The 21,040-nt window shown below is 55.6% G+C and overlaps 9 protein-coding genes across 9 annotated transcripts; 7 read left to right on the plus strand and 2 right to left on the minus strand.

The window, feature by feature from the left end:
• Positions 1 to 640: 640 nt before the first annotated feature.
• On the plus strand, positions 641 to 2,661 carry BKCO1_37000197 (transcription factor jumonji aspartyl beta-hydroxylase; the record flags this gene model as incomplete). The annotated part of the gene is made up of 2 exons (XM_020275082.1): positions 641 to 2,400; positions 2,466 to 2,661. The coding sequence occupies 2 exons, from the start codon at positions 641 to 643 to the stop codon at positions 2,659 to 2,661; spliced, it is 1,956 nt and encodes a 651-aa protein (XP_020128758.1).
• Positions 2,662 to 3,230: 569 nt separating this feature from the next.
• On the plus strand, positions 3,231 to 3,786 carry BKCO1_37000198 (uncharacterized protein; the record flags this gene model as incomplete). The annotated part of the gene is made up of 3 exons (XM_020275083.1): positions 3,231 to 3,286; positions 3,347 to 3,506; positions 3,595 to 3,786. 3 exons carry the CDS (start codon positions 3,231 to 3,233, stop codon positions 3,784 to 3,786), a joined length of 408 nt encoding a protein of 135 aa, XP_020128753.1.
• Positions 3,787 to 4,046: 260 nt separating this feature from the next.
• Positions 4,047 to 4,458, plus strand: BKCO1_37000199 (uncharacterized protein; the record flags this gene model as incomplete). Its single annotated transcript, XM_020275084.1, has 2 exons — positions 4,047 to 4,224; positions 4,289 to 4,458. The coding sequence occupies 2 exons, from the start codon at positions 4,047 to 4,049 to the stop codon at positions 4,456 to 4,458; spliced, it is 348 nt and encodes a 115-aa protein (XP_020128754.1).
• An 821-nt stretch (positions 4,459 to 5,279) lies between these two features.
• Positions 5,280 to 5,772, plus strand: BKCO1_37000200 (rnase iii; the record flags this gene model as incomplete). The annotated part of the gene is made up of 2 exons (XM_020275087.1): positions 5,280 to 5,481; positions 5,534 to 5,772. The coding sequence occupies 2 exons, from the start codon at positions 5,280 to 5,282 to the stop codon at positions 5,770 to 5,772; spliced, it is 441 nt and encodes a 146-aa protein (XP_020128850.1).
• Positions 5,773 to 6,376: 604 nt separating this feature from the next.
• BKCO1_37000201 (dynamin gtpase) lies at positions 6,377 to 8,611 on the minus strand (the record flags this gene model as incomplete). Its single annotated transcript, XM_020275088.1, has 3 exons — positions 6,377 to 6,598; positions 6,650 to 7,177; positions 7,223 to 8,611. The coding sequence occupies 3 exons, from the start codon at positions 8,609 to 8,611 to the stop codon at positions 6,377 to 6,379; spliced, it is 2,139 nt and encodes a 712-aa protein (XP_020128851.1).
• Positions 8,612 to 10,743: 2,132 nt separating this feature from the next.
• Positions 10,744 to 11,004, minus strand: BKCO1_37000202 (protein precursor; the record flags this gene model as incomplete). Its single annotated transcript, XM_020275089.1, has 1 exon — positions 10,744 to 11,004. The coding sequence occupies one exon, from the start codon at positions 11,002 to 11,004 to the stop codon at positions 10,744 to 10,746; it is 261 nt and encodes an 86-aa protein (XP_020128852.1).
• A 1,724-nt stretch (positions 11,005 to 12,728) lies between these two features.
• On the plus strand, positions 12,729 to 14,158 carry BKCO1_37000203 (cytochrome p450; the record flags this gene model as incomplete). The annotated part of the gene is made up of 3 exons (XM_020275090.1): positions 12,729 to 12,759; positions 12,832 to 12,875; positions 12,923 to 14,158. 3 exons carry the CDS (start codon positions 12,729 to 12,731, stop codon positions 14,156 to 14,158), a joined length of 1,311 nt encoding a protein of 436 aa, XP_020128853.1.
• Positions 14,159 to 15,421: 1,263 nt separating this feature from the next.
• On the plus strand, positions 15,422 to 17,913 carry BKCO1_37000204 (uncharacterized protein; the record flags this gene model as incomplete). Its single annotated transcript, XM_020275091.1, has 3 exons — positions 15,422 to 15,479; positions 15,543 to 17,294; positions 17,342 to 17,913. The coding sequence occupies 3 exons, from the start codon at positions 15,422 to 15,424 to the stop codon at positions 17,911 to 17,913; spliced, it is 2,382 nt and encodes a 793-aa protein (XP_020128854.1).
• A 973-nt stretch (positions 17,914 to 18,886) lies between these two features.
• Positions 18,887 to 20,326, plus strand: BKCO1_37000205 (uncharacterized protein; the record flags this gene model as incomplete). The annotated part of the gene is made up of 1 exon (XM_020275092.1): positions 18,887 to 20,326. One exon carries the CDS (start codon positions 18,887 to 18,889, stop codon positions 20,324 to 20,326), a length of 1,440 nt encoding a protein of 479 aa, XP_020128855.1.
• Between the last annotated feature and the right edge of the window lie 714 nt (positions 20,327 to 21,040).

Below are 21,040 nucleotides of genomic sequence, written 5' to 3' on the forward strand. Positions count from 1 at the left end.
GCGTTCTACAGCACGCAAGCATCCTTTTTGAGCCCTCTTAAAGCTTTTGGACAGACATGCTGAAGGCAACAAAGGGTGGTATCAAGAACGTAGTCGGTCTCATCGACCAGCTGGACGAGGAATGTGTTGCTCAAGTGGTCGACGCTAACCAAGTGGGATGAAAGTCGGGCCGGGGCGGCGGGCAGGGGCCCATAAACGGCGCGCGCCATCCATGGCTGTCTTCGCTAAAGAACGCCACCCGCAACATGTTTCCGCACGAGACCATTTCAGCTTCGCTCTTGTCGGTGGTGGACGGCCACGAAGCCGCTTACATATCCCTCATCTTCAAAGTACGATATTGCCATCTTGATAGGCGTGTGCGCACCTTGCTAACCCCCGGCGAGGCCTTGGTGCTTTTACTACAAGGATCGGCCCAGGATCAGGACTTGGAAGACGCGGCCTGGGCCGCGCAGGAGCTAGAATCGCGTTCTGACGACTTCGGCCCCTGGCCGGGCCGCGTGCACCGCGCGGTCCGGGCCAGACTGGAACAGCGGCCTGAAGGGGCAGGGATGGACGGTGATACGATACGTCACCTGACCGTCGCAGCGGGCTGGATTCCGTTGGCTCTGACCCTCACCTTATCGGTTCAGCCAGCGTCAGCATGGCTGCCAATTCCACACCCGAATTCGAAGACTTCGTCATCTGGCATAGCTCCCGCCATGCGAGCGTTTTCGGAGACGCTGCGGCTGGAAGCGTCATCGAGTGCGAGCCGGAACCTGACGCTGCCAGCCAACCTGGCCCTGTAGCATCGAACCACACGCTTGCCAGTCCTCCACGCGTACCGCGAACGGACGCAGGAGTTGATGTGGGCGTTTGGCCTCAGAGCCGAGGACATTCCCAGCGCCAGCCAACCCTGGAAGCCCCGGTCTTCCCTCGGGCTGGGGAAATGCCATCTCGTGTTGTGGAATCAGCATCGTCAACTGTCTCACTCGGCAGCCGCGCTTCTTGGCCGAAGCTGACCAGCTTGAGTAAGCGCCATCTAACACAAGACCGATCCGACACAGCCGGCTTCTTCAACGAGGAAGGTTGTGTTGCCCATCAGCCGAACGAGCCGGGCTCAGAGGCGGCTTCTCCGCATCTAGGTGCCTCTGGCACAAGCTTTCAATCCCCTGCGTTGAGCCTGCATGCTCGCGATTCAACAAAGGGTGGCGTTCCGTTTCCGTGGGCCGTAAACCGAACCGTTTGCGTCCAGGCAAACACGCGAAACGTCGTAGGCAGCCGCCATACAAGGGATCAATCCATCAATGGAGGAGAGAAAGCCCAAGTGAGCGACACCAGCAGTGGCGCTAGCTCCCGAAGCACCACGATGGATCAGCTTGCTACGCTTAACCTTGGTCGCAGCAATTGTGTCCCAGTCCGGATTGACTCGGACCCCGAGAGTTCCTCCGATGGCTTCACATCGGGTTTTGAGGAACAGAACGAGTTTGTCGGTGAGAAGATGCATAAGGCAGACTCGGTCAGACACTCAGCGAAGAGGGTGCCGACCGGCCCCTTGTCTGCAAGTCGGCCGACAAAGGCAAGAAGGATGATATCCGGCTTCTTTTCGGACTTGCCAAGTCCATCCATCATCCAGGAGAACACACTTCGCAGAGCCCAAGCGTGGAGATCGTGCATCTCTACTGCTGTAGACGAATCGGAACTCAATGTTCAAGGGATACTTCAAACTTTCGAAGGTGCACCACCGCGCAAAGATATAGGGGACGTGCTAAGAGCACTCCAATGCATCTGTGAAGTGGCACGACCGGAAAGAGTTGTTGCTTTACAAAAACTCCTACTACAGGTAGGAATGGAACCCTTACTAAGAGAGCCCTTCCCGCCATCTTCAATTGTTGAAGATCTGTGCGAATTACACGGGTTGATCGTCAAGTTCACCAATGAGCCATCCATCTTGAGATCCAAAGCTTTGATTTACTTATACCTATACCACAAACGTTTTGAATCTGACGTCGACTTGCGAAAAGAGCGTCTCAAGACCGAGCGGCAGGCGCAAAAACGAAGGTTGCATCATGCGCGGAAGTATGGCAAAACACCAGATCCTTCAGGGCAGACCGCGCCGAAACGTAAGGGGAAGGCGGACCAGCAAGTGAGGGAAGATCTGATAATGGACCTCCGAGAAGCAGGCTACGATTGCACTGTAGCCGAGGAACAAGTCGCCCGGCACCTCCGGATCGGGGCAATTCTGGCATCACTCTTGGAAAGCGGCGAGCGTCCACTCCACCCATACTGGTTGATCTTAATCACTCCCCAGGTCGACGAGATTGCCAACCTCCTCGGGACGAATCCGCCTCCAGTTCTCAATTTAAACAAATGGAAGCCGCCCGAAATATATTATAGACTCTCACGGCCAATATTAGATGACGAGTAAGTGTCGGCCTCTTGTGCGCATTCTTACTCATCTTCATCTTCCACTGACAATAGCATAACAGTGTTTTTGGCCTTACGCTCGAGTTTGCCACTTGGATCGGCAAATATCTTTTCGTCGCACGCCCTGAGCTTGGAGCAATTAGCTTTGACGGTATCAACATATTCGGCGGTCGTTCCCGTCCGATACCGATATGCTCAATGTCCGAGAAAGAGATCTGTGACACTGCACCGTCGGAGATCTCAAGGCTCTTCGAGTAGACGATCCACAATTCCTCCAGTCAGTTCATCCAAGATCCTTATTTGTATATATCTAAATATTCTTAGGGTTCAGTAACGGCACAGCCAGGTATAAAGAAAAACGCGGAAAAGCTTGTTGTATAGATAAGTCTACACAGATAGAATATACGAGCTAAGGCATCTAAGGCTTATAAATGTAGGTGTCCGCCCGAGGCTTAGGAAAGGATAGGATATAGCATCTCGTTAATATAATGGTCTAGATAAGTGTATAAGACGTAGAATCTAAGCCTTATATTTAACATGGGGTTAATATATATAGGTGGAAAGGTAGAACGGTATATAGTAATAAAAATATTATATACTTCCTCTATTCCAGATAGATGTCCAAGGGACATTTCGTATAGTGAGTCATTTCTTTGCATTCTGCTGCAAGCTTTCGCCGCCCGCTCTTCTCCCGCCCTACCCTGACTCCTGACTGCTAAACCCTCCCGAATACTGAACAAGTAAGATGTTCCACGCAAGAAAAGCAAACCAAAGACTTAACTACCCAGCCCATCGCACACGCCGCGCCGCACCGCACCGCACCCGCAATGGCCTCCGCCAACCAACGAGCCATCACCCTCTCGATAACCAAGCCCGACACCACGTACACAACCACCATCACCCTCGCGCGTCACTCCCCTCCCCCGTGACCCACAGCCAGTAGCAGCGTCCAGCCAGCTCGTGAGCCTCCGCCGTCGCCGTCGCCACCAACAACGCACACAGAAGACAATGCCAGCCGCAGTGGCGGCCGCAACGACGGGACGGCGACAGCTGCGACGATCGGTCTCGCAACAGGCCTATCCATCGCCGTGCTCATCTTGATCGTCTGGTGCACTGCCACTGCGCGGCCGCTGCATGGGGCGTGACGGCGCGGAAGGCCCGCGCGGGGCGCTGATGGAGTGTCTGGACAAGATGGCCGCGATGGCCGCGATGGCGGGATTGGCCCTCGCGGCGAGCAGGGCCACCGTGGGGAGCGGGGGCTTCGCGGTGAGCAGGGCCCTCGTGGGGACCAAGGGCCTCAGGGCGAACAAGGCCTTCGCGGTTACCGAGGCCCTCGCGGTGACCAAGGCCCTTGTGGCATTCAAGGTCTTCCCGGTGAGCTAGGTCTTCCCGGTGAACAAGGTCCACGTGGTGAGCAACGCCTACAAGGCGCTCGAGGTGACAACGAGAATCCTGGGATCGCCGTGGTTGGGAACGGAGTCTTGTCATAATATTCCAAGACCGCATTCCCTTCCTGAAACTGCGGCAACGCATTGATAAGTCCCATTCTTTAAGAAGGACGTATAAAAGCAGTCCAGGCGAACCTTTCTCGTCCCTCCTTACCAAAGCTTACTTGAAATTGAACAGCATATTTCTTTGCCGAAATGGGCCAGGTCATCACAAAAATCAGAGAGGTTGCCGCAAGATCCATCACTTGGATCAACCAGCATCCGTACAGAACCGCCATCTACGTCATCAACACAGCAATTCTTGTTGTGCCCACTACGATTCTCAATCCGCTCCTTGGAGTGCTGGGATTCACAAGCTTGGGTCCAGCCGCTGGTAAGCCGCACCGGATCCGGCCTTGGCAGGTTCAGAAATAATTCACCAATGACGCCAATTTTAGGTTCCATTGCCGCGACTCTGCATTCGGCTCTTTCCCCCTTGACAGCTGGTGGTGGGTTTTCCATCCTCCAGAGCGCTGCCATGGGTGGCTACGGGATTGGTGTTGCAACTGGTGTCGTGCGGGTCGGCGCTGCGGCCATGATTGGTGATGTGGCACGGAGGCGCTCATGAAGATGGGGAACGGATGGTGATAGATGAGATACTCTTTTTATCATAAATGCGAGTCATCTCATTGATGAAGCACCCAGACATGTACATTTAACGCTCACTCTCCTCTCGAACGTACCTGACGTATGCGGGTCGGCTGGTTTCGGCGCGATGTTGATGCGACATCACCGAGCCATGGCTCCATGCTCTTCCGGTCAACTTCCGATTGCTCCGCGTGCGGAGATTGAATCGGACACCTTTGGATACACAGCCATCCCATCTGCAAAAAGCGTTACGATCTGTATCCACATTGCTTGTGGGAGGACAGTCGGCATATCAAACAGCGCGTCAAGTCTACCTGGAAACATGAAGCACTTTCATCTGATGAATATGTGTTGACCTGAGTGCAAAGAGACGTACAGTCAGCGAGATTCGTAGACCTCTGGACGTAGGGGCTTTGTTGACCTAAGGTGGTAGCATCTGATATGAACATCACATCTGGACGCGACACCAGATGCTACAAGGAACTACCATGAATGCAGCAAACTATTCTCAGTGCATGAAAGATAGCCAGTTTGAACCATGGCTTGGAGGAACGATCATCCCACGCTCCTCCGATCGACTTAGCAATGTATGGTTTACAGGACGAAGAAATCAAGTTGTTGGTCATCGAAAACGGCAACCATCAATGGTGGACTGCAATAGGCATCGTGTGCTCTCAGATGCCTCGTCAGTCCTCAGATTAAATACCCTGCCTCAAACCCGCACTTCGCTGGAGCATCGAAATACCTTTGCAACCATACTGAAGATTCCATTATTTATTCTTGCAAGCACCATCACAGAAAATGCAGCAGGTTGAGCGTGTCCTAGGCTACGAGTTCTCAAACTCTAAGCTTAGAGATGAAGCTCTCTTAGCAGCTGGCACGAGCGTGTCGGACCCCAAGGTTCGTGGAGACCTGCGCGGCAACAAACGACTCGCCATGGTCGGAGATGCCGTGCTCCAGCTCGTTGTTCTCGAGAAATGGTACGGCGAAGGCACGGATCCATGTGAGTAATGATGTGTTTCTAATGTAAATCGTTGCACTGACAACATGTAAAGCGGTTGGGAACAAACTACTCAAAGAAACTGTGTCGAACGCCGCTCTTCGGGTTCGTGCGTCCAAGGCGCATTTGCAACACATGATACGTTTGAACCCATGCCAGAAGGGAGAAGCGCCCCAAGAAACCTTGGCCTCGACGGTCGAAGCCCTGGTTGGGGCCGTCTGGTTTGATTCGAGTGGAGATATTGATATGGTTCGAGAAGTGATGGCCAAGTTGGGTGTCTTCCGTCACGAGTAGGAGACGAGTCCCTGGCAACTGGTGGGCTCTTGATACTGTCGTTGGCTTTCTTTCAAAATACTTTCCAAGTAGAGTAAGATGTCATGCGAGGATATTTGTTGCCACTCATAGAGTTACCACCATAACATCATGTCTGCGCCTTTAGTGCACCCTCCCGCGGACCAGTCCATGCTCACAAAAACCGAAAATCTCTTTGCTTGCAATATCTATCACTACATTGTCCTGTCCGGATCATCGTTGTTGGCGGCCAGTCAAGCGGCAAATTTTCCATACTCAAAAAGCTGACCCGCCTCCCACTTCCGCGCGACAGCGAAATATACATTCAATTTTCAATTCAAATAAACTTTCGTCACTCAGCAGCCAAGCCGACTTGCGTAGCTGTGGCCCCTAGAAAGGGTGCTTTTCTTGCTAAGAGAAGAGAACGTGGTCCAGGTACTCATACTCCCCCGCCTGTCCTTGTAAATAGATGATCAAGAAAAAGGTAAAGTAAGAGAATACAGTACACCCTCGCATTTGCGTACGCGTATGGGAAAAACCCTCGAATGTTCGAAGGAAAAACCATAAGCAGAGTGCCACAGCCCGCATACACCAGTTCCCACACAGTCTACTTCCTTAGTCCTCTCAAGCTCTCCCCAAGGCCTTGCGCCAGCTTAGCCAGTCTTTGGCGACGTTCCTTTCGGATCTGTGGCTCCGAGGCAACTCGCACGAGGTCTTCGTCTGAGAATCCGATCACCACTGTCGGCGAGAAGATATGTGGAAGCTTGGACAGGATGTGGCGCTCCACAACTTGTCGGCAGACATTGTCCGCGAAGGTTTTTCGTGCCACCTATTAGATATATTAATTCGAGATTCTTTACTATAGCGGAGAGGTGTTTACCTTGTAGTATGCCTCCAGACCCACCCTAGCTTCTTCGCACGCTTGCGCATCCATGTCTACTACGACACGCTTTCCAAGTGAGTCGAGAAGCTCGTTGCGGTCATACTCCGTGTTGGTGAGATGCACAACTCCTCCCCAGTCTTTCGATATGACGTCTTTCATGGTCGCCTGAACAGAGTTGCGCATGGAGCATTGGCGCGATTTCTGAATATTGTCAGTGTAATAGTGGTTGTAAGTCATTGGTTCGCGCCGTTCATCAGCAAGGATTTTTCCCAGTTCTTTCTCTGCCTCTTGAGCGCGGCGCTCCAACTCATCGCTCACATACTGATGGAGCTCAGCTCTAACACTTTCTTCGCTCACAATCTTGTCCAAAACCTTGCTGACGAATCTCTGAACAAGATCGTTGACTTCGCCAACATGTTTGCGTGCAATGCTCTCCCAAGGACTTGATAGCTCTTGGAACAGCTCTGCAAGCAAAAGGTGGTTGTAATTCCCCGGAAGTTCCCGCCCTCTGGTTCTCGTGTAGACCTGTTGCTGTCAAAATTGTTTTCGCAAAGTGGAGGGTGAAAATACCTCTCTAATCCAGGAATCGAACTCTGCTTGTTTGGATCCGATGTTTTTTTCATCTTTCATTGGCTGAGCATGTTTCCCGATGAAGCTTCTTTTCTGCCCATGAAGACGTAGGTTCTCGGAAAAGCCACCGTTGAGGATGTGACTCTGCGCCCTCAGACGGTAGGATACATCCAGTAGGTCGTCCTTCGTGGAGAGATCACGTTCCAATTCCAGATAATTGCCATCAAGAGCCGCTTGTGTCAAGCCCATGAACTTCATGCTGAAGCTTGTAAGGAACATGCGAAGGTGCCCTACATTCGATCTTTCTTGTCCCATCGCCTCGAGGTCCTGCTCGGTCTGAGCCAACAAGGCCTCAACTTCGCGTCGGACTTTCGGAAGTTCGCGCTCGATGTGTGCATCGAGCAGGTTCTGAAGGAAAGCCGAAAGTGCATCTGCACCGACTCGGCCGGGATCCAGGTGTTGTTCCTTCCACGGGCTGGCCGCGAAGAAGGCCAGCTCCCTGCGCCTCCGCTCGTCTGCGCCAAGGCCAGTGTCAAGATCCAGTGGACTGGGATTTTTGAGCAAGAAGAATCCAAGCTTCAACTTGGTGGTGTCCTCGTTCCTGGCCAAGGCGGCGATCCGGCCTTCTGTGCCGTGGTTGATCAGGTCTGGCTTTGTGATGATCCCAACTGTACGTTGACCTTGCGGATCGAACTTTCGCGCCCTCTGAATGATGCCTTGGTTCGCAATATCGTTGTTGGCTTGCACCACGGCAAGGATGATTGTGCGTGAGCTTTCGAGGTATGTGTTGACTAGGTCCGAAACGATCTCGACGTCTTCCTCGGTTTGCTCATCATTGGAGACTGAGATGAGACCGGGAAGGTCGACGATCGTCAGGTGAAGCCCGGTCTTGCCAACCACTTCGATCCTCAGGATGTCGGCGCTGAAAGATGGACCTTTGTTGACACCCTCTGCGCCGCGGAGTTGCATGAGCTTGATTGCTTCCTCAATCACAATCGGTAGCTGTTCAAAGTCGTGGAGCTCCCTACGGTAACGGCAGATGTCCTGTTTCTCGATCTCACTTCTGGAGTCATGAGGAATGACTGTTGCGCAGACCTGCTCCTTGGTTGAGTCGTGACGTAAGATGATCTCTGTTGCGAACCGCGTACAGAGCCCATCCTTTCGCGGAAATGGAATCCCGGTGATTCCTTGCAATACAGAACTTTTCCCTGAGGACTGATCGCCGCATACGACTAGTTGAGGAAGGGGGATGTGATCGCCTATTCCGCTGGCTCGAACGCGGTCGATCTGGTTCAGCCGGTGTGTCGATTTCGCAGAATGGAGCTCTGTGGCTGAAGGAAATGTGGTGCAACGAGGCATCGGTCCGATCGGATTCTCAGAGGCTCCCATTGAGGTGAATCAAGCCAAAGATATCTGGAAGCTTGGGTGTAGAGAGTCGGGTGATTCGTTGGGTATCAGGACGAGGGGCCATTCAGAGGTAAATATACCTGACTTCCCATATTAGCTCAAACGGAGAAGATTTGAAAGCTGAAGGTGAGGCTGTTTCTTTCGCGAGGGGAATGAAAGGAATTCTTCGTTCCCCTCTAAAGTGATACCGATGGAATGAAATGGTTCGCGCTTGACGGTAGGCCAAGGTGGCCAACAATCAAAGACAAACAAAGATGAGGCTCGATCCTTGCTTGCTTAGTAGGTAGAGGGTCAGCAATGGCCAGCTCTCTATCTTTGCTTGATTGTTTGGTTGAAACAAGCAAAGACAAACAAACATACTTGGTTATTAGCCACCTTGATGGTAGGGGATGATCAGATATCGAGATCCTTCTAGCTCAAATCTTCGGAATTGGGGGTTGTAAAACAATGGAAGCAGACTAAAACTGCTCTCGCAGGCCGGGTACGCGTTTTGCTCGTTTCCACCCCGCAAAACGGACCAGGAGAGTGCGTGGAATGGGCGAATCTACTACGTGCACCCTCAATCTGGCATCCATGAGGGGGAAGCTCTTCATTCCCCGAGTCCGCAGCAGCAATTTAAATGGCAACCCGGCCAGCCAGTACTTCACCAACCACGACATGCCACCTCGACATGCACCCACGCGCCCACTCAACCCCCCTTGCATCACCCACACCCCACCGCTACGGTGTACGCTCCGACGCCTCGGCCACCACTGTGCGCAGCACGCGTCCGGCGCCGCTCCAGAGCTGCATGGCGATGCCGCAGAGTGCGAGTTCCGCAGATCAACAAGAGGCGGCGGCGGAGGCGAGGTGGAATAGAGCGCTGAAGACCGATTGGTAGTGACGGGATTAAGGGAAGTAAGAGATGACCGGATTGCTTATTCGACTAACTATAGGATATGAGCAGACTATATAGGTGATTAGTGAAGCTTGAACACGTAATAAATACATTTGACTTCAGCATAGAAGGTAGAAATCAATAGTTTTGATGGCTTCTTGCGGGATAGACGGTCCATGGATTAGAGGGTGCGGAAGAGAAGGGTGATAGTGGGCGAGACCGGACAGAGGCAGATGGTTGCGGAGGCGGCGTGGGTGTAGATGGGGACTCGGCAGGAGAGGGCGTGAGTGATGGTGCAGCGGATTGTCAAGTCATTGTAGCTTTGCTATAAAGGGTGTGGAGGGGTGACGACGCGCGTTTAGTTTGAGGGCTGAGCGGTCCGCATCGGAATGATATCCGTGATGGAGTCGTGATGAAGTCGTGCTGGGTAATGGGCTTCCAGATCCTCCGTCGCCTTGTCTTTGCAAGGCGGATAATCCGTTGAAAATTGTCCCGACTGTCATCCGTAGAGCTGAGATAAGAATGCATTGACATTTCGTAGTTTAGAGAAAGTGTAATGCGTATGGACTTGGGGCACGGGCATGGGCACGGGCACGTTCTCGGTTCAGGCCTTTACAATTTGGGGTCGAGGGTCACACAAGATGGCATCACCAAATAGACGGTGAGAGTGTCATGACTAATGCGCACGAAGATGGAGAATCAATTAAGTACAGGGTGTTGGTGGCTGCAAGTGCGTTTTTTGGCAGCTGCGGCGATTGCTCTGGCGTGGCAGCACTACTACCATATAGAGTTAGCTATAGAAGCTCGTTCTCCCGTATAGATGACTGCGGCTCAAGTAGCGGCTCTTTATACTTTATGGTCGGCCCGCAAGGATACGGTGTGATAAGGCATGGTCTATGCTTTAGTACTACTCGTCCATTGGCCGTGTAATGTGTATTATTACGGCCCGAATAGAAGATGGCGTGTAAAGTACGAGGTCCATGAGTCAGCGAAACCGAACAGACCCTCGTAAGGCTGCCATGGTCGAGCGCCTCTATCTTGGTCTACGAGGCAGCTCAAAAGGCACGTTCACCAGGAAGCTGTTGAAAGACTTGAATGTGGTTCGAAGACTTTGCTATGGACATCTCCCGAGTGCAACCAAAGGCTTCACCACGACAAAGGACACTTGAGCAGGAATTGTAAATTTGCACAGAGTAATGAACTACTTCAAGCCAACCCTCTCCAACACTTCTTCCAACTAGCACGAGCCCTTGTATTGAAGCGACCAGTTGGCCGGCAGAGCCTGGGCGCGGAGGCTGAGACCGCACGACTCCGAGGTGAGGACAGTGTAGGTCTTCTTCGTCGATGCAACAACGATGTCTCCTTCGCCGTTGGCGGGAATGCACGCGTGCCCAACAGCGACCTGGTTGAAGTTGATGATGTCGACAGAGCAGGCGGCGCTGACCAGGGGCGTCATGGTCGCGACGGCGGCGAGGAAGATGGCGGAAAAGTGGACCATTTCTGTATCTGGGGTCAGTCGACGATCGACTATCTTTCCACGACAATGGACTGACTGTTGATATTTGTTTTGAGATTGAAAGGTGGATCGGTTGGATGGTGATTGAGGTCGTTGAGGGAATGGTGGATGCTGGCTCTGACTGTTCAAACAGCAGCTCTCTTTTATATATCAACAGTATGGTCGATGCTGTTACCCCACGTGCAGCCAAGACAGTTCAGAAAGTATAAAACGATAGCGGATAGGCCACCGTCGCATTCCATCTCTATTCGGGTTACCGCCCCTACTTTTACTGAATCGCAGAAATTCACCGACCGGAAATTGGCCGACGCCAAAGTATTTCTCCGAACCCACAGACAAGAAGCATTGCGCAACACAACGACGGACGCAATCCACGCCTTCGTCAGCCGCAGCAGTGAGTCTCCGCTAGTTGGAGTGGAAGATAAGAGAGGGGTACCCTGCGTATGTGCAGACCCTATGGTTGATGTCGTAGCCGTCCCCGCTGAGGAAGGCGCGGTAGCCTGGGCTTAGGAGTTTCATGGAGGGTGGCTAGTCCTTGATGGGCTGCTCTTTGCTCGCCGGGTGCAGAATGTGCTCATCCAGAAGCGAGTATATTGGCTGAGCTGTCCACTTGACACCGTGGCAGGCGCTACTTGAGAGATGCAGCAGTGTGAGATAGCCTCGAACCATGTTCGACCCTGCCTCAGGCATTGAGCCTTTGGGACGCCTAGATGGCCTCGAAAGTACAATGTCCTACCAAGCAGCGCTATTGGAACGGTATGTGGCAGTATGGAAGTTTGTCGCTTCGGGCAGCTGCGCCGCCTCGGATATGCGGGTCGCGCTAGATTGGAAGCACACAAAACTTACGTCACTAGAGCCATCATCAGCGACCACCCACACGGCGTATACACCGATGGTGGCTGCGTAGATGTTGAGGCGTTCGTCGAAGATCATAGCGTAGAGATTCCCGCCCTTTTTCCCTTCCACATTCCTTGGTTCCCCGGGATTGCTATGTCTGGTATGATAAGGCACCATCGGGTACCGACGGATGACTGGTGAAAGAGAAATCGTTCCCAGAGGGTGGCTGCTCAATCCAAAGCATACATAAAGACATCCGACAAGCCAGGTTATGGCGGTTAGTCTTGTGAGCCACTGGGAGTCAGTCAAACTTCACGAGCCCATCATTCGATGCATATAGCGTATAGACACATGGGGCGATTCAGACCTACGAAAAGGTGGCAAGAACTGACGGTGGCGGAATGTTCTTATCATCGCTAGCACAGCTAAGGCAAGCAGTGATTATAATTCCGGCTCCTTGTCAACGTTTCTGAATTGTTCTATATGACTATGCAGATGCTATTCCCATGATAAAACCACGCGTTTGCATTATGAAAGTTGGAGTCGTCACCCGATTCTTCTCCCGGCCGCTGCAAACGCACGTGCTTTCCTTTCAATGTCACACGCCACCGCCCGCATAAAGTGCTTAATGCCTTTCCGTCTGCCTCAAAGGACCCTTACCTTTACCCACTTCCTCTTGTAGTCACCCGCGCTCCCTTCGAAGTTGACAGTTCTCAACGTAAGACCCTGCACGCACCCACAAATTGCTCCCGGTTCGCAACTTATGGTCAATAGCGTGAGCAGACACCTTTACTGGAGCCCCCTGAAGGTCGCTGGTGCCACTCAGCTCTCGTCACTACACTCTCAGCTTGCTCTACCGACCCTGGATCATGCATCTCACGCTCGTCCTGTGGGCTTTGAGTACGTTCCTGGCAATCGCTGCCACTTACATGTGCATTAAAGACCGCCCTTGGACATTCTGTGCTGCTGCAGTCCTTCTCTCGGCACTTCTGTTGCTGCGTCGGAAAGCCAACTTTGTAAGCTCATTTCTGGATATGAAGACGGGCGCCTAACGAAGGAGCAGACAACCTCGACGCCGACCGCTGGCAATGCCTTGTTCGATCCGAGCAGATCCACCTTCGAAGACATCGAAAGCTGCAAAGCCATCCTTGCTTGCACACTCGGCGGCTCAAGCAGAAGGATTCCTCTCCTCTCTCAACTTCAAGCACGGGCACTACCGAACGAAAGACTACAAGTAGCTTTCGGCATTGATAACGCCTTCACAACGACCGATGTTGAATGGTACAAGGAGTTCCGCAAGCTTAGCGAATCACACCTAAGGGTATCAAACTCACAGTGGAAGTCCCTCGCAACGACGGCGCGCCAAATCGCCACCACCGGCATCTCAAGCAGGTCCCGCTCCTTCGCCCTCGCTCCGCTCGTGCAGACCCTCACTCTCAAGATCTCGCTCCAGCTATTCTTCGGCCTCGACGCTTCCACACTCAACAACGACACGATGAGCTTCATCGCCTCCTCCATCAACACCATCTGGCTCGCCTCCAAGCAACACAGCCAGCACCCAGCCGCAATCACCCCCTGGCACCACCACCACGCCCTCATCGCCGCCCTCCGCGCCCTCATCCCCTCCCGTGACCCGCTCTCGCCCCGACAGAACCCCATGACGCTCATCCTGCCCGCCTACGAAACCACCTGGCGCGTCGTCCTACGCTGCCTCCTCGAAGTGCGCTGCTCCGCCCGCAACCACCGCCATTCCGACCAGGCGTGCTGGCGCGCCGCCCTCGCCGCCTTCCTCCACGACCCGACGCCGAGCGCTTTCCACGAGGTCGTAGACGCAGACGCAGACGCAGACGCCGACGCAGAGCGCGGGGCCGCCGTGTCGGCTGCCGCCGTCGCCAAGGAGGCCCTGCGCCTGTACCCGCCCACGCGCCGCGTCTACCGCGACCTGCCGCTGCCGGCGGGGCGTGTGGCCGCGGACGTCGAGGGGGTGCAGCGCGATGGGGCCGTGTGGGGCGGCGGTGGGGTCGACGATGCGCGCAGCTTCTGGCCGCGGCGCTGGGTTGCTGCCGCCAGTGGTGGTGGGGGGCCGTTTTTGGCGTTTGGTGGAGCGCCGTTCCTGTGTCCGGCTCGGGCGGCGTTTGGGCCCATGATGGTGGCGGTGCTTGTGGCGGCGCTGGTGGAGGCGCTGCCTGAGGCGGAGTTTGAGATGGATGGCATGCTTGCGGGTGAGATGGCGAATGTTGGGGAGCCGTTGAGCAACGAGCGTGAGGCTTATGGCGATTTGAGGGTCGTGCGGAAGTAAGGTGCGACGGGGGTTGGGTGGGGAAGTTGCGGGGTTCTTGGGCGATTCTAATAAACCGCGTTGGGAAAGATGTAGTATCTGCGGTTACATGGATGAGGCGCCGCGGTAACGGACTAGCAGGACGTGGTGATGATATTGGAAGACGATACGGGGAGACGAATGCAAGCTGAGAAGATACAAAGAATGAAATTATCCAATCCTACTATCGATCTACATTGAATAGGTATCCATGAGCTATCTAGTCGATGGTACAACTGTCTGGCATTCCGCGGGCCCACCTGACGTGGCGTGCATCCGGTAGGGATGGTTCAGCTGGGATTTAGCCGCTGGCAGTCATTCCTAGCCCTACCTGCGGCACATGTACACCGATGCGGATTCAACTAGCGCTGTCGCAGCCACTAAGTACCGTCAGTGAGACGTGGCTTAGCTGTGCCTACAACATTTCAATAAGCGCAACCTTGGGAATCTACCAATTTTCTATGCGAAGAGAATGGCTTTTTGCAGAATGGAGGTGTAAAGGTCCAAGTCCATTCATTACAGTTTGGGGAGACGAGGAAAAAGCCAGTGTTGAGTTCTATGGCAGTTCTAGATGTGGCTGCTGTGCGTGACAGAACTATAGCTGCCCTCGTAACTTTAGAAATATTTTAGATAGAATATTCTTCGTTTGCTTACTCAGAGATCCTAGAAGATTCTTGCGAAGCTGAACCAAGCCCCTCCGCACGGGACTATCGGTGCGAAAGGAGGCTTCATTCTCAATCGTGATTTATAACTACGACCGAGGAACCGTTTTTCTCACTTGCGTACATCTTCGGCGTCGGCAGATGCTTTCAAAGCCGGACTGACCGCTCAAGAATCTATACTTAGCGCGGGCCTGGGCTGGCTTGGCTTTGCTCCGCCCCCGGCCAACGGGATGCGCCAAGCTCGGCTAGTAGCACGACTGCAGTCTCTCGGCCAATCCGCGTTTAAGCATGTGCAGGGGTATCAGTTGGAGTCCTCAATCAAGCATTTGTATGGTCGACGCTTTGACCGAGGCTGTAGAAAGCGCCCAGCCTCGTCACTTGATACCCGCTTGTTTGGCTAGTAACTTACTCTTCCTGTGCCAGGCACTCAACTCAGCCCGAAGGAGTGTCCTGGCGGCAAAATAGAGTGCAGCCACCGCGCCACGGCTGATGGTCTATTACTGCTGGACTATGATCAAATACTCTTCTAAATCTTCCACGCCCTGCGCCAGTTCTGCTGCATCACTAAATTCCGACCGCTGCGATGGCAGCTTTGCAGGCTATCGGCCGTTACTCCGGCGTTCCTCAGGAAGAGCCACCCCGTGCGTAACCTGCATATATTCTTTACCCTGTAGACACACGAGCTTTATCTAATCGGACCTTAGTTTCTCAAAATCCGCCGAACAAGCGCTATTCACCCTCAGCTTTGAGGACGGTGTCACTTCTTGGATTTGTGATCCTCACAGCAGCCATCATCGGCGTACTGCAATGGATTGCAGCACCTGGGAATCGCGACAACATCGGGAACGTGCGGCGGCGAAACGACGTGCCTACTATTACGCATTTCCCTCGTGCGACACCAGGCGCGGCAACAGCATCGACGGCCAGTGGACCGAGCACTGTCATGATTATATCGTCCGCCACCGAGTCACCGCACCAGGATGACGGAACGTCCACGACCAGCGAGGGCGCCTTCATCCCCATAACGCCATCCACGACTGTCGTAGTGGGGACAACCATCTCAGACGCATTCGTCCCAATTGACCCAAACACAGTAGAGACCGAGTCAACCGCAACCACCGCCTTTGTCCCCATGAAGCCGGGAACAGCTGCGGACCCAACCGAAGGATTCTCCACCGACCCCGACGCCTTCATCCCGCTCGGCGATGCAACTGGCACAGCCGATACCCCCATCACCACGCCCACCGCCGGCACGTTCGTCATCACAACCAGCATCCCCGGCGGGACTTCCCCCGCCGCCTTCACTATCACCGGCACCATCGACCCGAGCCAGCCCCTGCTCATCACCGCCACCGGATCCAGCATCCCCGGCGGCACGCTCGTCATCACGCGCACCGGGCCTCTCGTCGCCGGCCCCACAACCCCCGCTCAAGGCTCCGGCGGCGGCAGCAGCGGCAGCAGCGGCAGCAGTACAAACACCACCTCCCCCTCTTCCACCCCTCCCTCCGACGCCTTTGCCGCGTACGGTGCCCGCTTCAACATCTCGCACTACCTCCTCGGCGCCTACGCGCCCACGCTCTTCGCCGTCATCTACGGCATCCTCTGGTCGACGATTCTCGCCGGCATGGCCGAAATGGCGCCCTGGTTCCAACTGACGCGACCCGGCGGCGCCACCGCCAAAGAGTCGCTGCTGCTCTCGTACCAGAACGCCAGTCTGTGGGGGCTGTTCGTCGGCAGCATCAAGCACAAGGACGGCTTCGTGCTGGCGGGGAGCGTGGTGTCGGCGCTCGTGACGGCGACGATCGCGCTGGCGTCGGGGGTGTTCTACATCGGCGTCAGCGGCACGTGCAGGGAGACTGGGAGGGGCGCGGACTGCGTGCGCTATTTGGCCGTGGACCGGCGGCTGGCGTGGGCGGAGAGCGGGATGCTCGCGGTGGTGTTGGCGTGCGTGGTGGGGGTGTGGTTGTCTGCGCGGCGGAAGGACGGTGGGCTCTATGCCGAGGCGATGAGCGTTGCGGGGGTGGCGACGTTGATGGGGAATCCGGGGGTGGTGGCGAAGATGAGGGAGGCGCTGGAGCGGGAGAGGCAGGGCGGTGGTTGGGGCAGCAACGACACGCGGTTCGGAGTCGGGCAGTCGTACGACAAAGCAGCTGGCTGGACGTACGGCTTCACCGTCGTCGACGACGGCCAAAAGCGCGACCCTCCGGCCAAGATCTTCGACGACGGCGACAACAACGACGACAGCACCCCGGTCCTGCCCCTCCTCCTCCGCCCGTACATGCTCGCCCTCTTCCTCCTCCTCCTCCTCGCCCTCCTCGCCATCCTCCTCTACTACTGGTTCAACGGCACCTCCTCCTTCCTCGAAGACTTCCTCGACAGCCAAACCTTCGGCCCAAAACTCATGATGTCCATCTTCGGCCTCATAATCCGCACCTGGTGGTCCGAAATCGCCCGAGGTACGCCCCCTCCCATCTCCCCCAACACCCTCCTCGCCCACTCGCAGTACAGGAAATCGGCGACGAATTCCAGGTCCCTCATCAACGGCACCTTGACTTGCTTGCCCTCAGCCAAGTCCGGGGCCAGCTTGGCCACAAGGTCCAAGATGTCGGCGCCGGTATCGCGCGACACGGAGGCCCAGACTCCGAGGGCCTTTTGGCGCGCCTCGTCGGGGTCCTGGGCGTCGGATCCGTCTTCGGTGGTGAAGGCTTTTTGCCAGAGCTCCCGGTCCATGCGTCTCAGCTCGGCATTGAAGTCGTCCAGCTGATGTTTGGTGGGCTCGTAGAAAACGCTGTCGGCGTGGTCGAGGACGGCTTTGAGGTTGGGGATGTTGGCCGGGTCGGCGATGAAGGCGAGGACGCGGATGCCCTGGCCGCTGGGGTAGCCGTCCCATTGGCCGTATTGGGCGATGAGGTATTGGCCTTTGTAGTAGACCATGATGAGGTGACGCGTGCCCATTACGGTCGGGTAGCGGGCGGGCTGGCCATGTGGGTAGCTGGACAGAAGGAGGCCGAGGGTGGTGGGTGGAGACTTACTGTAAGCTATCAGCTGAGAGTGTTTGGAGGGCCGGGAGTGTAATGTCGAGAGGTGAAGGTTGCGGAGGGGTTTCGGTTTTATGCATGCGGCGCGGTCGGGGTCGACTGCAGGCAGCAGCCGCGTTTGTAGCCTGAGGCAAGAAGCTGTGCCGCAGAAACCCAGCAACGCATTACACAAGCGCGTTACACACTGAGCTGAAGTTATTGTCGTCGATTTTACGTTGCAGTAGTTCCGAGGAGCGGCCACCAACCAGTGGAAATTTGGCCGGCCCGTTGATCGACCTGCTGAGTTGCGTTAACATGACCAACATGCGGCTTATTAGCACGGTTCCACATGAGCTTGCTGCCACCGCCACCGGCCATTTTGTTGCCAATTGCCAGTCCACACGTCCGCCAAAGCCGCCGACTCTGGTCACCCACTGCTTGCTTGACCTGGCACTGATATTTCGCGCGGGGGAGCCACATTCCTCAATAGCCGTGAAAGAAATACTGCTCACTACGGCACGCCGTCCCATAAGGCTCTAGCGCCTTCGCCAAACGCGGAGCCTAAACAGCTCGCCTAGCGGCACAACTCCGGCAGATTGCCTCTTTGGCGCGTCGCGCAGTCGCGTCAAACCATTCTTCTACAACCCTACCTTCTCCCATTCGCAACTTTCCCGACTCTAGCACCAGCCCAATCTCACTCGCCCGTCTAGGTCGCCGCCCGGCTCCCCTTCTTCGTGGTCAGAGATTCCAGCGGTGCACGCTCCCTGCGTCGTCCTCTTGGTTCCGTCGTCTACCTCTCAGATGCTCTTACCCGTCCCTGACAATTGATTGCATTTGCTGAAACACTTCAACGTGAGATGAGATGGTGCCATGGGCGCGCCAACTACTGCCCGACTAGGTGCTTGCCGAGATGGACGGATACGAGATCACGGTAACCGCATTGGGCCACTCCCACTGCCACTGCTGCCTGGCTGAAAACCTCATTTCTCGCAATCTACTTGGACCAAGAAACCCCTACCAACAACTCAACCATGGCCACATTCGCCACTCTAAACGAAGACGTACTCGTCCTGATCTTCTCGCACCTCGAAAATGACCGCCCAGCCCTATACGCCCTCGCGCTGACGTGCAGCTTGGCCTCTAGAATCGCAACCCAGCTGCTCTATCGCAAACTCAGTCTAAGCTTCCGACGCTCAGAGCCCGACCGCCGCTTTGACTTGCTGCTCCGCTCCCTCAACCAGCCAAACAGGAGAAGACGCCTTCAGCTGACCTCTTACATCCACGACGTGCGCATCGCCTGGCAATCTGACCACCCTGCCATGCGCCACCCAGACACGATTGACTTTCTGCGCTCAATAGACAAATTACGCAAGCTGTCCCTCTTCGTTTCCATGAACCCGCCTGTGTTACAATACCGCCCGGGCCACCGCATGAACCTCTCCCGACGAGCTGACCTCAGCTTCTGGCATGTCTCCACACTACATCACCTCCGAGAGCTGCATCTCTATCTCGAGGACCCCACCGACCATCTGGCCCGCTTCATGTGCCTAACTCCGGTCGACATCATCACAGTCAGACCCGGCCGTGACCAGCTGAAACCCGAGACCTTCTCCGCACACAACCTCCCACGACGACCCAAGCCCCTGACAAAGCTCGAGCTATGGACCCACTACTCCTACGAGTCCCTGACAAACATCTTTGCTGCCACATCCGGCGTGAAGCACCTCGGCCTCTTCGAGCCCGGCATCCGCTCCGGCAGGACCAACGCCATCTGCCAGGACGGCCTCGCCCCCATCATGGCCACCACCTACTCTCCTCACGCCCTCTGCCTCGCCCTCGCCCCCCTCCACGACACCCTCACCACCCTCGACCTCTCCTCCGACGACACCCTCCACTGGCCCCACCACGACGACACCCGCCTCGACCTCCGCCCCTTCACCCACCTCACCCGCGCCACCACCGACTCCAAATGCTTCTTCCCCGCCTCGACCCCGCCCGCCCGCCGCGCCTCCCCCCACCCCCTCCTCCCCCCGTCCCTGTCCTCCCTCACCCTCCTCTTCGACACCGCCACCACCGCCCTCGGCCCCGACGGCTCCGCCCACCACTGGCTCCTCGCCCTCGTCCAGTCCTCATCATCATCATCGACCCCCCTCCGCACCCTCGCCGTCCTCGAACGAAACCACGAGGGTGTCGCCTTCTGCGAGGTCTGCGTCCCCGTCGCTGGCATCTACCCGTGGGAGCCCCCCGCCGCCGCCCGCCGCCTGCTCCGCGTCGCCGCGTCGTCGTCGCACGGCCTGGAGGTGAAGGTGGAGCTGCGCGTGTGGAGGCGCCCGGACCCGGAGGATATGCGTCAAGGCGTGCCTGGGGTGCCGGGGTCGAGGGAGGGTGGGCCGCCGGTGAGGGTGCCGGGGGTGGGGGACGTGGATGGTGGGGATGCGGGTGGGTGGGATGGTGGGTTCCTTGATGTGTGAGGTGGTGGAGGTGGATGGGGCTCGGAGGGAGTGGGCGGGGCTGGTGCTCTGTCGAGGCTGTTTGGGGGAACAAAACGAGCTGGTAAGTATGGGCTTCGGATGACAAGCAAAGGGGGGAGGGGTTGTTTCTTCATGATCGCTTCTCAATATGAGATGAGCCCACCAGGGCCCGAAGGATGCTTGAGCGAACATTAACGTGGTACATGGCAAAGGAGTAATCTCAGCAATGTTGGGATCGATATATTATTCATTGGAGCACAGAGAGCCGGTCTGAGAAGAGAGCATCGGCACCGTAGTGTTTCCTTACTTAACTATCCTCTACTGCAGATTCCTGCTGAATATCGATGTAGAAAGTTGAAAGGAGGTAGGTTAATTGATTGGCTAATTAATGTACATGGCGCAGCTTAACATATAGGTATATACAATAGGTAGGAAGCTTGCAATGACGTCATGCTTCAACAATTCCCACGTAGAAGCCCGCACAGAAGCGAGCCTACCACCTCTGCTGGATAGCGAGAGACGAAGCGGGAATATGCGGGTGCGGATGGTAGCTGCAGCTGGTGGCCGTATCGGTTGGTGTCTCAGGACCCACCGGTTCACCGTGGCTGCAACGCACGCGAATTGCGCCATACCACCCATCAGCCCGTCCGCATCACTTCACATTTCATCTACCATCCACACCCTCGATCCCGTCGAGCTCCGCTGTTGCTGCTG

Source organism: Diplodia corticola (genome assembly GCF_001883845.1).
Source record: "Diplodia corticola strain CBS 112549 chromosome Unknown scaffold37, whole genome shotgun sequence".
In the NCBI taxonomy this organism is placed as follows: Eukaryota; Fungi; Ascomycota; class Dothideomycetes; order Botryosphaeriales; family Botryosphaeriaceae; genus Diplodia; species Diplodia corticola.